This window comes from Fundulus heteroclitus, chromosome 13, assembly GCF_011125445.2.
Source record: "Fundulus heteroclitus isolate FHET01 chromosome 13, MU-UCD_Fhet_4.1, whole genome shotgun sequence".
Lineage (NCBI taxonomy): Eukaryota > Metazoa > Chordata > Actinopteri > Cyprinodontiformes > Fundulidae > Fundulus > Fundulus heteroclitus.
The window spans coordinates 32,947,294-32,967,197 of record NC_046373.1 but is presented as its reverse complement, the minus strand read 5'-3'; the positions used below and the strand labels follow the sequence as shown (position 1 = coordinate 32,967,197).

Below are 19,904 nucleotides of genomic sequence, written 5' to 3'. Positions count from 1 at the left end.
TTTTCTCTCAGCCTGCTCTGTTTAGATAAACCTCACTCTGACCAAGGCCATATCCCTCCTGCTCCAGGGCCTTGCTAAATTGATTTCAGCAATAAAGTGACAGCCTGGCCGTAATATACAGATAGCCTTTAATTCAGGCTTGATGCCGTGCCAAGGGGTTCTTGTTTAAGGCTTTATTTATACCCTTGCAGCAGTGCCTGGCATGCTGGGCTTCACGGTGAATCAAGAGAGGAGATTCTGATAAAAGGTTTGAAATGCCAAAAGCTCTTAAAGTTGCTCAGACAGTGCTTAAAGTGCTCAACTGTGAACTTGTGTGGGATGCACCACTCAAGCTGCTCTCAGACTTGTTGTTATCAAATGGTTTGCAACTGTTGAAATGAATGTCCATAAAAGTTTCATTTGCTTGACTGCCACCGCAGCCACAGGCCAACTCCTACTCAGTTAACGATATATATTTGAAGTTGGATTCTGACCTCAGAGTATTCAGCTCTGTTTATGTCTCTGAACACTTCTTCTCAGCTACCACTCATGTTTGCTGACATTGGCTGCAGCATTCATGAGCCCAGTGTGCTGTAACTGAGGTGTTCAAGCAAGGTTTTTCTGTAAAGCATTCTGCATTCACAGGCTGTGCCATCAATCAGTGGCTTCCTGCCTGACCTGTGAAAGACTGTAATTAAATTAGCCTAATTACCGTAATGAAGTGTCACAGTCGGCTGCCTTTACTATATGGAGTAAATTGAAAGAAAAATAGGCATCATTACTCATCAGCTGCTATGGTCTTCAGAGAGGGGGGAACAAGAAAAGAATTTTCTGTCAGCTCTTCATCCTGTAAGTATTTGTCTTGGAGAGGAGCAATCTAACCTTTAACCTGTTTTTATTTTCCATATGAGCCGTTTTTCATTAGCGGTCTCATTGGTTTAATCTGTATCATTGGTGCACTTATGAAATGAAGATAAATCGCTGATATGAATTTCTTGTCCTCTATTTTCTCCTACGTGTTCAAGTTTAATCCTAATGCCTTGGGGAAGGGTACATTTAAAAAGTCGAGCAGCTGAAGCTTGCTGAAATGTACGAGGGGATTACAGTTTGATAACTGCATTATTGATGCTTGTCTTGCAGACAGAGCTAAAGTGTAACTACAGTTTAATGTGATTTAAAGGCAAGCAGGGCCAACTAGACTTAGCCCAGAGGGAGCACAGAGGTGGCCTTGCGGGATGCCGGAGGCAAAGAGAAAAATCAATGGCTGGGAGTCACCTCCATCACTTTAACTAGGCGCTACAGACGCTCATGCCCCTCTCAGGACCTAATTTGTGAAATAAACTGAAGTGTGTGATTGCTGTTGGGATCCCCAGTGGCTTAAGTGGCCCATTTCTCTGAACCTAGCTCTGTTCTAATAACCCTTTTAGCAGAGAACGTACATAAGGCCACTTGTCAGACTCCCCGGTATTTTCTGACTATAAACCGTTGAGCTGACTCTGAGAAACAGCCAGCACAGCCTTCGTTAGGGTAACAGCTCTACAAGTCCCCGACTCCTGCTGTGTGGGTTGAAAGCCTGTTTTATTCCAATGGCCTTCTGCAACCAGGAACAACTCTTTCCCTCTATAAATATTCATCATGATCTTCTCTTTAGCATTTTTATGAACCCACCACAGCTGAACGTTTTATTACGTTCTTTACATTTTAGGTTGTCTTGAGCAAGTTCATGCAACCCAAAGATGTGCACACAAAAAAAGAACCCGATTGAAACTTGCTTTGGTTTTGTTAAAGTTCAAATTAGAATATGGGTTCCAGTGAGGCTGGTTTGTCAGATTAAAAGTACCATTTGAAAATAACAACCTTCAAGCAAGTATTAAACATAGCTTTCATTGAGCCTTTATTTCTGTATTAAAATTTATTTATTTTATTGCTTGGATATAATACTCTAATCTTACATTTCAAGTTTTAGCCAAAAATCATTGTTATTAACAGAAATAATGCATTTAAAATGTCAGTCTATGAGTAAGAAATCTTTATAATGTTTCCCTTAGTTAATTGGGTTACTGAAACAAATTAACTTTTTGATAATATTCAAATTTATTGAATATAACTGTAGATTCTAAAACTCAGGCATGATGTCTGGCCAGTTCATCCAGTAGATATGTAACTACCTAATAAAAATGTACATGGTAAATTTGTTTCCTACCATATGTATTAGACTTTTTATAGCTATAATGAAAACTATCTTATTTAAAAAGGACAATCTGCAGCAGGTAAAGTTCCAACATGTGAAACTTTAGGCCCGAACAGTGAACATTAATTTTAGATGGGGATTTATACTTAGTTTCACATACACAGACACATTCAAAAGCACACGGAAGCACGCACAGAAGGACAGTTTATTGTCGCTGTTTCTTTTTCTTTATTTGAAGAGAACTTATGACTGGTCTGAATGCAAAGCACTGATCAGCAAGGCTCTTCTCAGATATACCAGCAGATTCAACCCCACAAAATATATTCTGTGCTCATGTGTTGAACTTTTTACTCTCTGGGGCAGATGTGCAAAGCAGTTTATTGTTGCTAAATATAGTTAAGCCCAAAAATATTGAAATCTTTGACTGATTTATTCTTACAGTTATTATCATTCAACCAAGAAACCAACAAAATAACTTGTATTTACATTTTATAAACTAGAATAGAAATAATTTGTGTGACAATGGCAAAGACAGGATCCGCCAGACTTACATTCAAGTAAATAAAATGAAAACAAAAAAAACAGAAACAAATTTTAAAGTTAAGCTATGCAGCAGAAGAGAAAGAACTTATCAAAAGGGGATAAATATACTGTGCAATTGTTAACTAATAATTTGGCATGTTCAGGTAAAAATGCAAAGTTCAAGTTAAAATATAAGCCGCTTTACAGTACGATGTAAGAAAACTGCAATATGCATGATTGTAGAAACTAACACTCCCAGAGAAGCTAGAAATTGTGCAAATGGACAACAGCATCTGAGAAACAGTTGAATGATTCTTGATCAGATCAGAACCCGTGCAACCATTACTATGTTGTAAACATGTATTGAGTTAGTTGTGAGAAGCAGAGATTCAAAACTCTAGCAGTAGCTTGGAGGAACGACATGTAGAAGTGCTCCTTTGAATGGATGCCACAGCTGTAACTGAAACAGCTCTGCAGCTTTGTAACAGCTGCATGCTTGATGCAAATGGCATCTAAAAAAAATTAGACCGTTAATCAATGCAAAAAAATTATTACTATTATTAGTTATAATTAATATTACTGGCATTGCAACCTGTATTGTGTGTCTCCACTGATATTTTCACAATGTATCTTCAGTGATGAGCTCCAAGTCTTTGAGTTTAAAAGCTGTCCTTAACATCACCCTAATCTTCATCTCCCTACAGATGCTAGTCAGGACTCTAGCTGGACCGCTCCGAAATACTAATACTACTTCCAATCAGAATGCTTTTCTCATTGAAATGTGACTTTCCACCTAAATCTACCATGAATAATTTTGTATTTGAGTGTATTTGCAAATTTGCTTTGAATGTTACTCTAATTCTGAAACTGGAGACAAAGGCTTCTAAAATAGCGCAGCCGAGCAAGCAACATCTCTGCACTGACATAGGTTACCCATATTAAGTTAGGCTATGTGGTTTGGGGGAGCAGTCAGCTAGCCTCGTGAGACCATCCTGATCTCGCGAGCTTTCAAGGTTTCACTCGCAGATCAGTCTGGCTACTCTCCGTTAAAGAAAATTTGGAGCCGTTCACCAAACGAACGTCCAATCAGCGTTGGCTTTGAGGCGGGTTGAGGTGTGACGCAAAGAACATGGCGGCTTCAGCCGATGAAACTAGCGTTAGCGTGGCTATCGAGCAAGTTTTATCGGAATTACAGAGTATTTCTTTGCTGAGCAAACGAGCCTTTACCTGCAGCAGCAAGAGTAGCTTGGCTTGTGGTTGTGTTTTCGTCAACAGAGCGACGACGAGGCATGTTGACGAGTACGTCAAATGCTTCGTTGATCTGATTGGTTTATTTGGCTTGTCTATCACCAACATAAGCCAATCAGCTAACCAGTATTTTCGCCCCTTCCCAAAATTACTTCAACGGAAGGTTTCCAGATGGATATGCGAAGCAAATCTATCTGGCGGTGTCAGGTTAGCAGTCAGCATCCAACCATAACAAATTGAGAAAGTTTAGCAAATTATTACATAAGCTTCTCAGGCATCAGTTTCACTTTCTCATCACTATTAGATTCAATAGTCTATTTTCAGTTAAGGTCCATTGTTCAAGTGTTTGACCAGCATTAACCCATCCCTTACATTGTTTTCCAAAGTAACTAACTTATTTGAAGATGAAAACAGTGGTACCAGGCCTGGACGGATTACCTGTACCAGGGTGTTAAAAGGTTACAGTTTCAGAACCACAGTTTTTTTTTTTCTGCTGGTGCTTATAATTATTAACTTCTAGTGTTTATGTGTCCAGTCGGCTTAGTGGTTAGCTCTAGTGTTAGTCATTGATTGTTGCTCTGTTCCTCTCACAGTATACCTTGAAAATTGCAAGAAAGTTGCAAGAAAGCAGGTAGGATGGATTTCTGAAAAAACCGTCCACTAAAGCTTTAAGGTTCTGGCAGTTAATGATAATTATCTAACCTGACTCTCGCCAGATTGATGTCCCTCCCCCTAGCTTCACTCACATCCATGAATGTGAGTCCACATTCATGGACCGATGGAAGCCTAGCTTCACTCACATCCACTGAACTTGTTCAGTTCAGTTCTAAAATGTTTATTTAAAACAAAAGTTGCTTTGAGGTACTTAACCAAAGAAGCAGATCCAATCTTTGTGCAGAAATATAAAGTCAGTTCAATCCATTCATGTAGATAGATTCCAATGTTATTATAAAAGACGTCAAGTTCAGTTTGTTTTGACGATTAAAATAAATAGTTTGTTCTATGGAAACTCAATTAATTGCATTGAGTTGTTAACTTTCCAGCAGTCCGGAGCCATTTTGGATGATGATGTTGAAGGCAGAGATGAGATCTACAAACAGTATCCTGGTGTAGAACCCTGGGGAGTCCAGATGCTGGAGGTTGAAGTGGAGAACCACATTTACAGGGCATTACCATCTAGAATAAGGCCTTTGCAACACCTTGACTCAAACCTTTCTCTCTATGTTGCCTTGGGACCCTTTTGTCATGTTGTATTACCCAATAAACAAACATTTTTGTTGGACAGATGATCTGAAATTTTACTCTAAAATACTTACGTTCATGGCCAACTGAATGAATGCAAGGTGCCTCTGTCCATGCTACATTTCCTAACATGCCAAACCTGAATATTCTATCAGGCACTTTTATTTTGATCCTGTTAGGCATGTGGTGTCTTTTCTTTAGCAAAGTCCGGACACTGATCTACAAACAGCCTGACCGCAGAGTGAATTTGTTCAGAATAGAATGTTATCAGATCTTTTTAGACACAAAACTAAAACAGACAGACATCTTTAGTTCAGTAGCAGGACTATTAGAGCTACATGTTTTTTTGCTGTAATTAAAAGGCTTCAGACTAGAAATAGAGAAGCCCTCCTCTTTCCACCCGTACATTCCTTTCAGGGGTATTTGTAGTTCTCTGACAAGGTGATTAAAGAAATCTTGCTTTTGCATTCCACCTCTGATTAAATTAGCCATCACCTGGTAAGACCATTTAAGTATCAGTCATGCCTCACTGAAATGGAGATTTGTGTCTTGCGGGGTAAGGGGGACAATAAAAAGTGCCCTTTGTAATAAATATAACTGGAATTGCAAATATGAGCAGTCATCAACTTTAAATGTTCTCTCTAGTGACTGCTTTGTGGGGGTTGAGGAGCAAAGGTTCGGAATGGGGCTGGGGACAGAGGTAGGTAAATGTAGCGAGTAATGCACTGCCTGAACAGACTCATGAAGCGGCTGTTTATGACCCATAAAAACGGTGTCATCCCTTGAATGGCAACAAGATCTTTGTTACACAGAGAAACTACAAACAACAGAAACACGGAAAAATGTGCATGCATTGTTAAGTTGAGTAATTATTATGTATATTTTAAGATGGTTAGAAGAGAAAAACAGAAAGTGCACAACTGGGTATTGCTAAAAAAAAATGTAAAACATAAAATTGCTGTATCTTGGTCAGTAGTCCATACCTGTAAGCATTTTTTGATGTCAAAAGAGAAAACCAACAATTGTAGAAAATCAGAGTTTGTGCAGCTATCCGCTTCATAAAACCATTGAAAGGCAGATTTACACCTCCAACTGGTTGCCAAGGAAACATCTTTCTGCATTTTCACTGTAGGGTTTGTTGCTTTTTGTGGGAAAAAAAATACAGATTTTAGTTACATTTCAGAAGTGGTAACCAATATAAAGAGTCAGGCTGGAAAATACCAGTACTTGGTCTAGAAAAAATAGACTTTCTCTTGAAAACTGGACATACATGGAAACCAATCCTGTTGCCTTTAGAAATAAGTCAGAGAAGACATAAATCATCCTCTCTTGCACTGAGGTGAGTCTTGCACTTTCCACAGTCTGCTAATAAAACTATGAAAACTGTTTGTAGAATCCTGTTGACTGTTTCATCTTCAAATGACTGCCCTTAAGCTGCTGTTGCACGTGCATTTTTACATGTGATGAAGTGCTTTTTACCTGCGTCTAAACAGAAAAATTAAGCACATTTTGAGAAAGTCTTTTCACTTACATGAATTTTCTGTGTCATTTGATATGTTCCGTTAAATATATTTGAATGTAGAGTGTTTTTACAGTATTTCTTTTGCAGAGATATGGACAGTTTCTCTTTCCGGTGATGTCCCTATCTCAGATTTGTTTTTTTAGTACTTTCAAATCAAACAAATTTTATATATACAGCACCAATTCAAAACACAGGTCATCTTAAGACACTTTACAAAGTCAAATTCAATCAAATCAGACAGATTGGTCAAAAGGTTTCATATCTAAGGAAACCCCTGCTGATGCAATAGTTAGGCCTGCTCACACCCTAAGATCTTATGTGGTTGAAACTGAGAAATTATCTTCCATAAAATATGAATTTTAAATTTAACTGACTTATTTTTAATATTCCTATCAAAGTAACTTTTTACCATAAAAATGTTTTTAAAACAATCTTTTGACCTTCAAGCCTTTAACATTGCTTAATGTTTAAAAAGATTAAATTATAGCCTTGAATAAAAAAGAGGGAGCATATTAACTTGTTTCCAGTCAGTCTTGTTCTCTTTAACTAAACAATATTCCCAGCATCAATATTAAAAATGAGCTAATTATTCATTTCCAAATAAAGTCCAACACTCTAGTCAGACATTAATGTTAAATAAAACTATCCTATCATGTAGCTTCACTTTAATCTCAACCATTAATCTTAGTGATGAATGAACACTGAAATAAACCCAATATTAACGGTTAGATATCATCTGATTGAAATGCCCCAGAGGCCTCCTACTCCAGGGTTGAGGAGGTTGATCACCCACTCGTCTATAGCCGGGTGAAACGCAGCGATAGAGGTGCTCTTTGCTTGCCAAAGAACTGGCACTATACTTCCCTTTGCTGCAGCCTTAGTAAACTGCATGTGATTTAAACTACCACTGAAAGTGAAACTTTGAGACCACAGCAATATTTTTATATTCTTAAAAGACATGTCAACGCAGGAAATTTTGCGAGACAAATTTTCATTATCAAAATTGTCCATAATGTCGACTAATCATTGCAGCCCTAGTAAAAGTTCATGGATATTTCATAAACTCTGGAAAAATGAAGAAGAAAAAAACAAATACATGAATGAATGACAGAGAACTTGAGTCCAGTTCTTTCTGTTCTGTGACTGTTTTGGTATAAAATGCCAATAAACGATGACATGCTAAACTATTACCTGATAAAGCATTCATTAACTCTCCAGATAGGTCATTTAACTCTTTCTGTGATAATGTTTTATATTACCTGGATAGTGACTGCACCATGAATTACTCCACTATTTTATTGCCCAGAAAATATGTTTAAAGAACCTGTATGAAATCCTGTTTGCTTAACCTGACTTGATTCTGATAGAGAAGCTGTAGAGGGAACTTAAGGTTAGGGTGATGGCGAGGGAACCATTCAACCTCAATTTGATGCTCATTACTAAAGATGTCAAAATACCTGAGGAAAAAAAAATTCAATCTGTTCAGCATGTATAGAAAAGGTCTGATTGATCTAATATAAAAGGTTTTTACATTGATTATTGAGAACGGTCTCAGTAATTTTTATTTTTTTGTTAAAATGTATATTTAAATAAATGAAAAATTTCCTCCAGAATACTCACCCTAGCCTTATCTTTTGGAAGCTTCCTGTAACAAAGTTCTTGGTTTAATTAAAACAACTTTTGTCTGAAGGAATGAAGCTTGTTGGGAGACTTCTAGCAAATAAAGACAATAAATTCAATATTTGCTACCAACGCTAAGGATGTTATGATTACTATATATAATATGAAAATAATTCTATAATTTATATTTTAAATGCTTTCAAATAGGAATTTAATGAATGTTGAAAATTAATATTAATTGTACAGCTCTGCAAGTGCTCATTAAAATACTATTTAGATCTTAATAACATATTTTAAAATCATTTGTTTTACATCATAACAAACATGAAAATGTGTAATTATGATCTTTTATCTATATTCCCTAAATATTTTGAGTTTGTCTTTTCTAGAAGTTGTTTCAAACGTTATTTAACATTAGTAAATATTTAACTGGAATAGCACAAACAGTAGTATAATTATTATCCTACACATTAGTACTTTTTTATCCATAGTTAACAGATTCTAAATAAACATTTTAAAGATCCGTTTGTTCTTAAAACGTGCTAAAACTAGGATTAACGCTGAACATCAGCAGTACTTCAGAGTTCAGCCTCCTGTTTAGTTTTGGGTTTTGGTGCAGATCACTCAAACTGTTAGCCATTAAAGGTAGGTTAGAGAGTTCCACACAGCACAGCATTTTCTGCATGCACATTTTGCTGCGTAAGACACAGACACAAATAAACACAATGAAAGCAGAATGCACGATAAGAAAGCAAGTCGCTCTAATTAACTGCTAATTCTTTTGAGGACTGTACGTGCATGATAAAGCCAGGGAGGCTTACCGAGGTACACTCTGTGTTATATATTGTGATTCCTTTACCGTTGAATTTTAATCCATGTTTCTGAAGATTTGCAGGGCTGTGTGTGCTCTGGGCTGCTTCAGTTAGCAGTGCTGGAGCAACCGTCACGGGTTGAGGCTTTCCTGGTCTTTGATGCCACCTAGAGCCCAGGGACAACTCTCTGCTCATGCCCTTTAAAATGTCTACCTCCAATGAAAGATGTGGCATTTCATTATCATATATGTATGTGTTGGTGCCAAAGGCTCTGGCAGCCTATAGGAATCTGAAAAAACAACAAACCTGCCCTCCTCCTCTCTCTGCTCCTCTCCTCTCCTTTATCTCCTCAGAGGGATGGAGATATCCCACAATGTCACAGCCCATCAGCAGCTGCAGGCTCTTCAGAGAGGAAGCGTCTCTCGCGCCTCTTCCCGGAAAGCATATCTCTGTACTATGAGCTACTGATGCAAACCTCAGTGCCTTAGCTCTGCCGTAGCAGTTCACAGAACAGGAGGAGGTAGAACGTTGCTGCTTCAACTCAGCTCTTTCCCTGGATGAGCAGCTGTGGCTGCACTGTGTGCTACAGGCTCAAACTTAATATGAATGACAAGCTTTAGACCAGTAATTATGGCTGGTCTCTTTAAAATCACTGTATTTGTTATCCCCCACTGATGTGATGACAGTCTCCTTGATTAGAAAGGTTACACAGGTCGTTTAAAAAAAAAAAAAGAAAGAGTAAATTGTAAAGAAAAAAAACGTGAAGACCAAGTTGTGAGAAGCCTTATTTTAACTACCACTTCTGTTTAAAGACTCACATAAATATAAGCAAGTGAGTCTTTAGAGTTTTTCATTTGCCTTAATAAGAATAAAAATAGTAAGTATACTAAGGTAAAATAATATTGTCATAAATCTACATACAGATAAAAATAAATAGCAGTAGAAAGTGTGCTTTTTATACTTTATAAACCGTGATTGTCAAATACAGTTTGTTCTTATGTAACTAAATAAAACATGGTACACTGTGGCACCTTGCAACATTCATCATGAGCTCTATGAGATCAAATGTGGAGGCCAGTTGTTACGCTTGACCCAAATTGGGTACAGTTCTGTTCATTTCAGTGGATGTTATGTGGTTTTAGTCATTTTCTTCTGCAGTGAAATGCTGGGATCTACCAGCAGAATGTTACTCATAATCTGTCCTATTCTAGAAGAATCAACTGGTCCAAACTGGATACAGATCTACAGTCAATTAAAATGTGCTATAATATGAAATCTTCAGAAATGAAATCTTCAGAAAAAAGGTACAAAAGGTTTGACTTTTTATAATTAAATCAATCACCATAGTTCATAGTTAGCACGAAAAGTGCAGAGTTCATGAAACTTCACGTGCCGAGTCTGTGGTAATAAAGTGTGGCTGTATTCATATGCTGTAATAACACTTCCAGAGTAAAGATTTGCTGTATATTATGTGCCTTCGAACAGCATGTATACTCCTACACGCAGTCCTTTTCATCCTTGCTGGAGATGGGTGCATTTAAAATCTAATTGCTCATCTGCTCTATCTCTTGCACCATTCAGATATGCATGTTGCAGAGGCAATTTCTGCAGAGCTGCTATGAAAGCCTAACCATAAGTATAGATAGGTAAACAGTGGGCTTTATCTGGATGCAATTTTCAGATGTGGTTTCTCCTTCAGTCTGCCGCTTTGCTGAGATTCAAAGAGACACAAAGATTAGGACTGTGCGCCTCTTCATTCCTGGCCGGGGGGGGTCTGTAGCCAGGCAGGAGGACAGCAGGATAATACCAGCACCAGTGAAGCAGTGCACCGCTGACACTCGCCTGCCTTTCCTCAGGCACAGGCAGGAATGATAGGTGGCTAAAGGGTTGAAATGGCAAGGATAAAGAGCACATGAGAAATCCAGCGAAGGCCCTCAGGGGCCAGCCAAACCTCCGTCACTTTTCCCCCAGGGACACACACTAAATCAGTACAGAAGGAGGCACGGGAGGCACTTCTCTGGGTTTATGAGGTAGTTAGCATGGCTTACCCCTCCTCTCCTCTTGTTTCCCATTTAAGAACTGACTGGCCCTCTGATAATGAATGGCACCATAGGTAATTGGAAAATTGGCAGACTTGTCTGAGAGATTTGGTAGATGGCACAAGTGTATACTATGGGGGAGTTCATGAAGCGTCATCCCCTGCGCAGATTTATATCAGCCCCTTGAATCAGCACCACAAAGTACCCAGAGTTCAGGAAGAAATGGCACATTTTTCTTGAGGGCGACCACATATCAACACTATTTCAGAAGCAACAGCAAGGTTCTTTTAATAAGTGGAGATTTACCATTTACTATAACCCTAATTTACTGTTTCTAGACATGGCCTTACAACCCCTAGAAGCAGCCACATACATCCAGTTTAATTTTAGGAGAAAGAAGGAAGGGCTCTTGTTGTGCTATTGCACACTGTGTAAAGTTATTTAATGTTTAATAAATAACTTTCTGTCTGTTAGGTATTGTCTGGTGAATATCAGACAATACCTAATATTGTAGGTAACATTGTATGCTGATTTTGGGACAATAGTTGACAGGAATGATTCAAGCACTGGCATTCTCTTAACAGCAAACTGTGCACACATAAATAAAGAATAAATTAGTGACAACTTCTCTTCAAGTTCAAGAATGTCTTAACAGAATAAAAATGAAGATCCAGAGAACATAACTATATAATGTTGTTTGTCTGAATTAACACTATATTTCAATCAACAAATCCTCTCTACTAGGCAAGTGAAACTAGAAGATAAAAAGAAGCTAAGTAACTATGTACACACAAAAGAAACAAAAGACAAAATAAAAGTGGTTGATCATCATCATCATCAGAATAATTCAGTGAATCCCGGTTCACTGCAGATCTAAGTTAGAGGACCAAAGTTCATCTTAAAGAACATGAAATGAGGTTAAATTAGCTTAACTAATTCAGAACAACATTTGGTATGTGTTTCAACCCATTCAATATGCAAATCCTGAGTTAAACAAAACATTATTTGATAACAAAACATTTTAAAGAATGATTTTCTCAGTAAAATCAGTAAACTTTCGAACGCTTGATTTATTAATGCAATTATACCTCCGGGAAGCTAGGGGTCACTGTAGCGATCGGTCGCTAAAATAGGTTAATCCTAAAGTTATACAAAAACACCATTAATTCAACATTAATACTCCATGTTAATGCAGTAATAATGCTCATAGCACTGTCAAACGATGGTGGAGCAAAACAAAACATTATGTTTGAAACGAACCGTAGTTATGCTGCAAGTTATCCGGGAAGCTAATACCATTTATGCTGGCGGACATCCGGCACTAATTTTCAAAAGCTTCAGCTTTATTTTGGTCATACTGAGCGGACCGAAAAACACATAAATCAATATCCCATCAATGTATAAAACCCTTATAGTTTTATAGATAACGTTTGTTATAACCGTAAAAACACACTTGAATTACATCAGTTTCCACTAGTAGTAGGCTCCGCCATGCATTTTCAATGCATGGGCGGGCGCCTAACTATAGCTTTAAGTCAAATATTGCTGTGGGCCAGCAGCCAAAACTGGACAGGTCGGGCCAATACTGGAATACAATGGGTAACAAGTGATCGGCACTCTGGCTAACAGGCGGAACATCTGTTTATCATGCAAAGTGAAAATTCATCATACTTGGGATGTGTTAGTAAAATTCATTGCAGGCAGTCCTTTGCGATATCAATATTGTGATAATAGATGTTGGAATGATTATATATATTTGTGATAAATTGGGCAACTCATCTATATGGTCTGCATGATTTCATTGGCTAATTCTGCTTTGAGTTATTTGAGTTGATATTAAAAATAATCTTAATATGTAACCATTTTAGTTCCCAGTATTAACTACTTTGATCGGTATCCGTTGCAGCACGTCGTTCAAAGCTTTTAGTGGAGCCGTTTAGGCTGAACACAAAGGTTAAAAAAAAAGGCCAGGTTTGACATTGTTATAAATTTCCTGACAGTCTTACATGCAAAAATTGTTTTTCATAGTCCTGTTTTTGGCTTCATCCATTTCATCAGCCAGCTTTTTTAATATAGCCCGTTTTATGGTAATATATCGATTGTTTACTGGGAAAAACCTGGAGAATTAATGGAGTTCTTTCAGTCTTAATTTCAATAAAAGCAATCCTTGTGGAAAACGTGTATTCACTTTGATTAATACTGGTAAGAATTGGAAATAGAGACTTTATCAAAGGGTATGTTTATTATGCAATATGGAAAATAAAGGACTGTTTAATTGTCCCACAATGTTCTGCATCCTGAGTTTTACTAACAGCCCCATGTGCCCCTTTTTTCAAAAACCTCATCATTTTTAAAAGGTTTATATAGTACCATACACATTTATCACAATCCAAGCAGTTCTACATTTTTATTCAGTGAATACACTAAGTTAGTTACATTTTCCTGGCAGGATTTTACAACTTGAAAACCTTTTTGCAACAATGGTAATCACAATAAGATTAAATTTGTAACGTGTTGGACATACTGGACAGTAGCAACATATATATCTGAGCCATGTGATTCAGAATGTCCCAGTGCATCTATGGCTGCCCTCAGTGCTACCAGTTGTTCGGGGCTCAACACATCGCCAGTTTCAGGAATAGTGACCCCACAGTGTGGGTTATCAAGCAGTCCACTGTCGTCCCAGTCAATATGAGGCAGGCAGAGTCCCTGCAAGAAAGAAAGAGATATATAGAGAATAAAAAAGAGGCCAAGATACTGTTGCTACAACTTACTGAATATAATTTAATTCATGAAGCTAAGGTTTGGAAAAAAAAAGACTCCAAAATCCATTAATTATTTTGAAAAACCATAATAAACACATTTCAAAGAAACTAGTTTCAACGCCACCTCTCTGAATTACTCCATGTTTTGTTGTATTGGAGTGGTCAGATAAATTCCGTCCGTCCGTCCGTCCGTCCGTCTTCTTCCACTTATCCGGGGTCGGGTCGCGGGGGTAGCAGCTTCAGTAGGGAGGCCCAGACGTCCCTCTCCCCAGCCACTTGGGCCAGCTCCTCAGGAGGAATCCCAAGGCGTTCCCAGGCCAGCCGGGAGACATAGTCCCTCCAGCGTGTCCTGGGTCTTCCCCTGGGTCTCCTCCCGGTGGGACGTGCCCGGAACACCTCTCCAGGGAGGCGTCCAGGAGGCATCCTGACCAGATGCCCGAGCCACCTCAACTGGCTCCTCTCGACGTGGAGGAGCAGCGGCTCTACTCTGAGTCCTCCCCGGATGACTGAGCTCCTCACCCTATCTCTAAGGGAGAGCCCAGACACACTACGGAGAAAACTCATTTCAGCCGCTTGTATCCGGGATCTCGTTCTTTCGGTCACGACCCAAAGCTCGTGACCATAGATGAGGGTAGGAACGTAGATCGACCGGTAAATCGAGAGCTTCGCCTTTTGGCTCAGCTCTCTCTTCACCACAACGGATCGGTACAGCGCCCGCTTCACAGCAGACGCTGCACCAATCCGCCTGTCGATCTCCCGCTCCATCTTCCCCTCATTCGTGAACAAGACCCCAAGATACTTGAACTCCTCCACTAGGGGCAGGACATCCTCCCCAACCCGGAGAAGGCACTCTACCCTTTTCCGGTTCAAGACCATGGTCTCGGATTTGGAGGCAGATAAATTCCTTTCTGGTTTGAAATATAGACAATGTGAAAAACTTTATAATAGCAAGCACAAAAAAATCCATCTTACCTCTGTGATTTCTGATTCTACCACAGCATGCTGGATGCTTCTCATCTCCCATAACTGACTGAGTGTTAGATTCCCTTCAGTTCTGAGTGAATGGTTATCCCAGCCACTGCTGATGGTGTGAAAACTTGCTTGTAGTCTTGGGACAAATAAATAGTGACAACAGAAGTTATCTAACATGTTTGACAGGTCAAGCAAACTGTTGTCCTCTCGTGAGTGCAGCACATTGTTGTATATGTTAGTTCCTGCACACCACACGTCTCTCCAAAGACATTTAATTCTGAATGGAGAGTTAAAGATCAAATCATGGTTTAAATATGTTATTTTTCAAACGTCCGTTACACAGCATTTTTAAATCAGAGATAAAACTAAACAGTGCCTTCAACTGAAATCTTACATGATCTGTCTGCATAGTTAGCTATTACTTTTTCACCGGGAACGTTTTGAAACTCACCTGTGGGGAGTTGATGCTGTTAGCTGTGATATCACGCGTTTCAGTTTTTTTCGGGTGCGCCCCCTGCTGTCGGGAAGTCTGAACAACAACTCTTAATGCATCACGTGACTTTAGGCAGAAATTTGCCGCAGAGTGTGTGGAATTGTTTTGTATTCGAGCAGAGGCTGTTTTGTGCGAGCAGAGACCATTTTGTACTCAGGGAAAACTTATAAATTATATTTTGAGTGCAACGTTTGGAAACAGTTTGCAAAACAAGTTTTTTTTGGGTGAAACATATCTTTTTGTGTGCAAAATAAGTTTTATTTGTGTGCAACACATTTTGTTGTGCACAACGTTTTGGCAGGAAACTAACCCCATATAAACGGCTAAAACTGAAAACGGTAATTTTCCCTGTCTGCTCTGTTATTACATATTTACAGTCTGAAGAGTGCTTTAAAAAGACTGTTGTTAAGTTTGTTGTTCTCCAAGCGCTTCACCTCGGTTGGACCTGCCGGCTGTATTAATCTGCCTCATGTGGATCCAGCTGATCATGAGTCCAACTGGAAGATTCTCCTACAACTACAAGCCCTGGAAAGCTTGGGGACATACAAGCAGATCCATACAGCTGGTTTCCATAACCAGTGTAGCTCTACAGTCAATCTATAGCCAGCAGTAACTTCACAGAATCTCATTATAGAAAAATACAAACTGACCCCTTTAACCTTAAAAATCCCAAGCTAAGGTAGATGAAGAATTAGTATTTGAGAGAAGCCTTTTTTCTACATTATTAAGAATCTACCTTTATTTAGTCTTTTAGTGGAAATCTTATTCATAATCGGCCGTTAGGTTAAATGACAACTTCTCCTACATAAGATTTTCTTTAGATCAATGAGGACATGGATGATACACAGTATAAAGACCATTATGGTTCATGTAATATTAATTGAAAGCAGTTTTATACTGTTTTTATTCACAGTTTTGCTAGAATAATTTAATAAAACATGGAATTTCAGAAAAGAGTCTTAATGTGTTAGTAGAAAAAAGATACTCATGGGAGTCAGGCCCTCCTTGACTGACAGAAAATTAGCCCCCAACTATTGTCTGCTCTCGTCTTGCTGGGGGCGATTTATAGGGCGACGTGGGCTGCAGATCCTATCCTGGTGATCACACATTCTGGTGTGTAGATGTGTCTATTAACCTCTGGAGGGGGGGTAATTGTATCTGTCAGAGCTGTTTAATCACCACTGCAGCTCTGTCACTTTCACTTTGGCTGCTTTTCTAAATCAGCTGGCTCCTGCTCTCTCCATTTCACATTATTCTTTGTTGCATTTAAAACTCACATTTACAATTACAGTGTCATCTGGCTACTCTAACCAGGCACATCATTGTGAGGTAATTTACTTGCAAACTAATCACTAAATAATACTGACGTAAATAAATTATATTTTGGTCCTTTTTACACTTTTAAAAATAAGTTTATTGTAAAATGTATTTCTCTGACACACCAGAAGCCTTTTGCCAAATGGACAATTCACTGAGTGATAGATAACCATATAGGGAGTATATACTATGAACATGCATGGCCATATTGTTTTATTGGATTATTACAAGAAATATAACAAAACGATTGTTGTCAGGAGAACGTGCCAAATAATGTGCAGCCACTTACAAAAAACATGATAATGGGTGAGTTGAGTACCTACATAACTCAAGTTCTAACTTCTTTCATGAATCACATATGTATATAGCTATAACATGAAGTGACTTTGTAGGACTTAAGTTGTGGGAAAGACAAATATTTGCAGAGTTGAAGATATTTATATTTCTCAAAATTAAAGATTTAAGTTCAGTGCAATTAAAAAAATATTAATCCCAAGCCAAAATTAGTTTCTTTAAGAGTCATAAATGGTGGTGGCTGAGAGCTGGAAGAATCTCCTGTAGTGGTCATTATTAAAGGTACATTATCACATTATTTAAACATTTTTAAAATTTATACACCAGTAACTCACTCTAGTTGCATAAAACAGTTTTCTGAAAGATTATCATGTCCTCTAACCCCCAGTCAGCTGAGGCAGATGACCGTTCATACTGAGCCTGGTTCTGTTGGAGGTTTTCCTCCCTGTTAAAGGGGAGTTTTCCTCCACACTGTCGCTTCATGCATGCTCATAGGGGGGATTGCTGCAAAACCATTGGCAATGCAGGCAACTTTCCACTGTGGCTCTACGCTCTTTCTTGAATTGAATTGAATTTAAGTTCAAAATCAATTAATTTTTTTTTATATAGCGCCAATTCACAACAAATGTCATCTCAAGGCACTTTACAAAGTCCAGTGCTTTACGGCACTGTTTGTTCTCATTCGGCGCTGCATAGATAAACTAAACTGAAACTAAACTGCTGTATAGGTCACCAATATGCAGTATTCTGATGACAGATGTAAAGAGAAAAGGACAGACTTCACATCAGAGTAACAGTGCTGTTTTTTTTAAACTAGAATTTTTGTAACAGTCATTCATTACTGTGATGAATTACAGACTGGATTTTTCCTGGTAGGGTTTTAAAACTTTTGTTTTTTCTCGCAGAAAATATTTTTCAGAGATTTAACTAACACTGTTTGTTTGGGGTTTTTCTTGAGTGACTATTGTGTTATGCACTGGTATCTGCAGCCTGAAAGATTAAATAATATGGAAAATCAACCTAGCTGGAACCACACTGTGTTGGAAAAGTGGCAGCTAGGATACTAAGTGAATTCAGGGTAACATGAACTAAGGTACTGCTAATGAGCAAACCTTTGCTTTGCTGCAGAAATACAATAAATCTGAGTGTAAGTTACCCTAATTTGTTTTACAATGTGACAATTTTTTAAATATTCTCCATTGTGCATGTCTTAAAAGTTTTTATGTAGTCATATTCAATAAGTTAGAAAATTATTTAAAGTTTATTTCAGTAGTTCAATTCAATAAGTGAAACACATGATACAGACTGATAGTTCCAGGCCTTGGTTTCTGTATATATATTAATTTTCCACTTACAGCCAATGAAAACATGACATTTAGAATTAGCATATTGCATCAGACCAACAAAAATTTTTTATACAGAAACGTGGGCTTAATGAAAAAGTGTGGTTGTTATTTTCAAACGGTACTGTTAATCTGAAAAGCCAGCCTCATTAGAACATAACATTATTTTTTTTAAATATGACTCTAAATCATATAAATTGTTGGGTTAATGCCACAGAACTGTGTCTTAGAATGACTGAATCGGTGTTGTGATGTCTTTGCAGGAGGAAGAAGAGCGGCCACAGGAAGATGATGCTGTTAAACAGGAAACAGCCGTGCAGGACAGTCTAAACTGAACCCAAGCCAGAGGACACAGATCCAAGCCTCCACCTCCAGTTTTTGCCTTTTCTGTTCAGACTATAGCACATATAAACTTTCTACTAGCCTCTCAAAGTTTTTACTCAGCCATTTCAGTTAGCTTCTGCTTCAGAACATTTAGTATCATAGAAAAACATAAATGCATATTTTTTTTAGTTTCATAGGTGGAGTTTGTACTTTTTATTGATGAAGCTGAACAGATGGGCAAGGCTTAAGTTCTCTCTTGAAGATACTCTGAAGGAAGTGAGTCAGAGGACTACAAACAGCCGAGTTGCATTATGTCTGACAAACCAGCTAACCTGCAGCATTTCTGACTCTTGCCACACACTCTATTTTCATATTTTAATGGTCAGAAAGTGTGTTCACGCAGTGTGTCCTCAGTGTTCTGTTTACAGAATGAAGCTTTAGCACAGCATGGCAGAAGTTTCTTGAAATGCATTTATTTGACATTTGACTAGATGATTTTTTTGTTTTACTTTTTCCCCCCGCTTATATTGCTTTTTCTTCCTCTTCAAGTATGGGCCTCTTTTCTCACCTGTAACACTAATGTGGAATATTGCTTGTGTACACAGTTTTTTAAAACTTTGATATAAACTATTAAAAATAAAACAATGCAGCATTTTGACCTGCTTCTGGTCTGAGGTGCAGACATGTCTCAGCTTCTTGTCAATCATCGCACATTTAATTTGTCAGCAGAGTTGTGCGGCTGAATGTTTCCCATAAGCAGGGGTCAGTAATTTCAGATCAGCTGCTCTTACAGTGTCTTTGAACTAATGCAAAGTGAATCAAAAATAATGGCTTTATTTTGTTGACTGTTACCCAGATGTATTCTTCAGTTTGACCAGAGCCACTGTCCAACTGAAGACCTGTAAGACATTCAGTAATTTCAGACGCCACCTTTAAAGTGCCAATGAATTTGATGGGGAGAATTGTTTTCTTATATATCACCAATACCAATGCACAATAAATATATGAAACTCTCAATCTTTGTTTTCTCACCTGTGTTTTCACTTTATTGCAGTGACCGGCTGCAGCTGACAACATGGGCTCAGCTTAAGAAAAGCTCTGGCTCTTCTGTACTGTGGTGTATGAAACTCCACACTGGAATACAAGGTTGATCTGTGCTTGTGTGAAAGCCACAAGGCAGACACTCGCCCCCTGATGTGGAGGAGTTAGTCCCCCTTTGCT

General features: G+C 38.3%; 1 protein-coding gene across 1 annotated transcript in view; it reads left to right on the top strand.

Annotated features, from left to right (window-relative positions):
- phf14 (PHD finger protein 14) overlaps positions 1-19,700 on the top strand; it is a 151,995-nt gene extending 132,295 nt beyond the window's left edge. Inside the window, exon 18 of the mRNA XM_036145607.1 lies at positions 18,621-19,700. Coding sequence (XP_036001500.1) covers positions 18,621-18,694 — 74 coding nt within the window. The 3' untranslated portion in view covers positions 18,695-19,700. The remainder of the gene's footprint in view (positions 1-18,620) is intronic.
- The last annotated feature ends 204 nt before the right edge of the window (positions 19,701-19,904 follow it).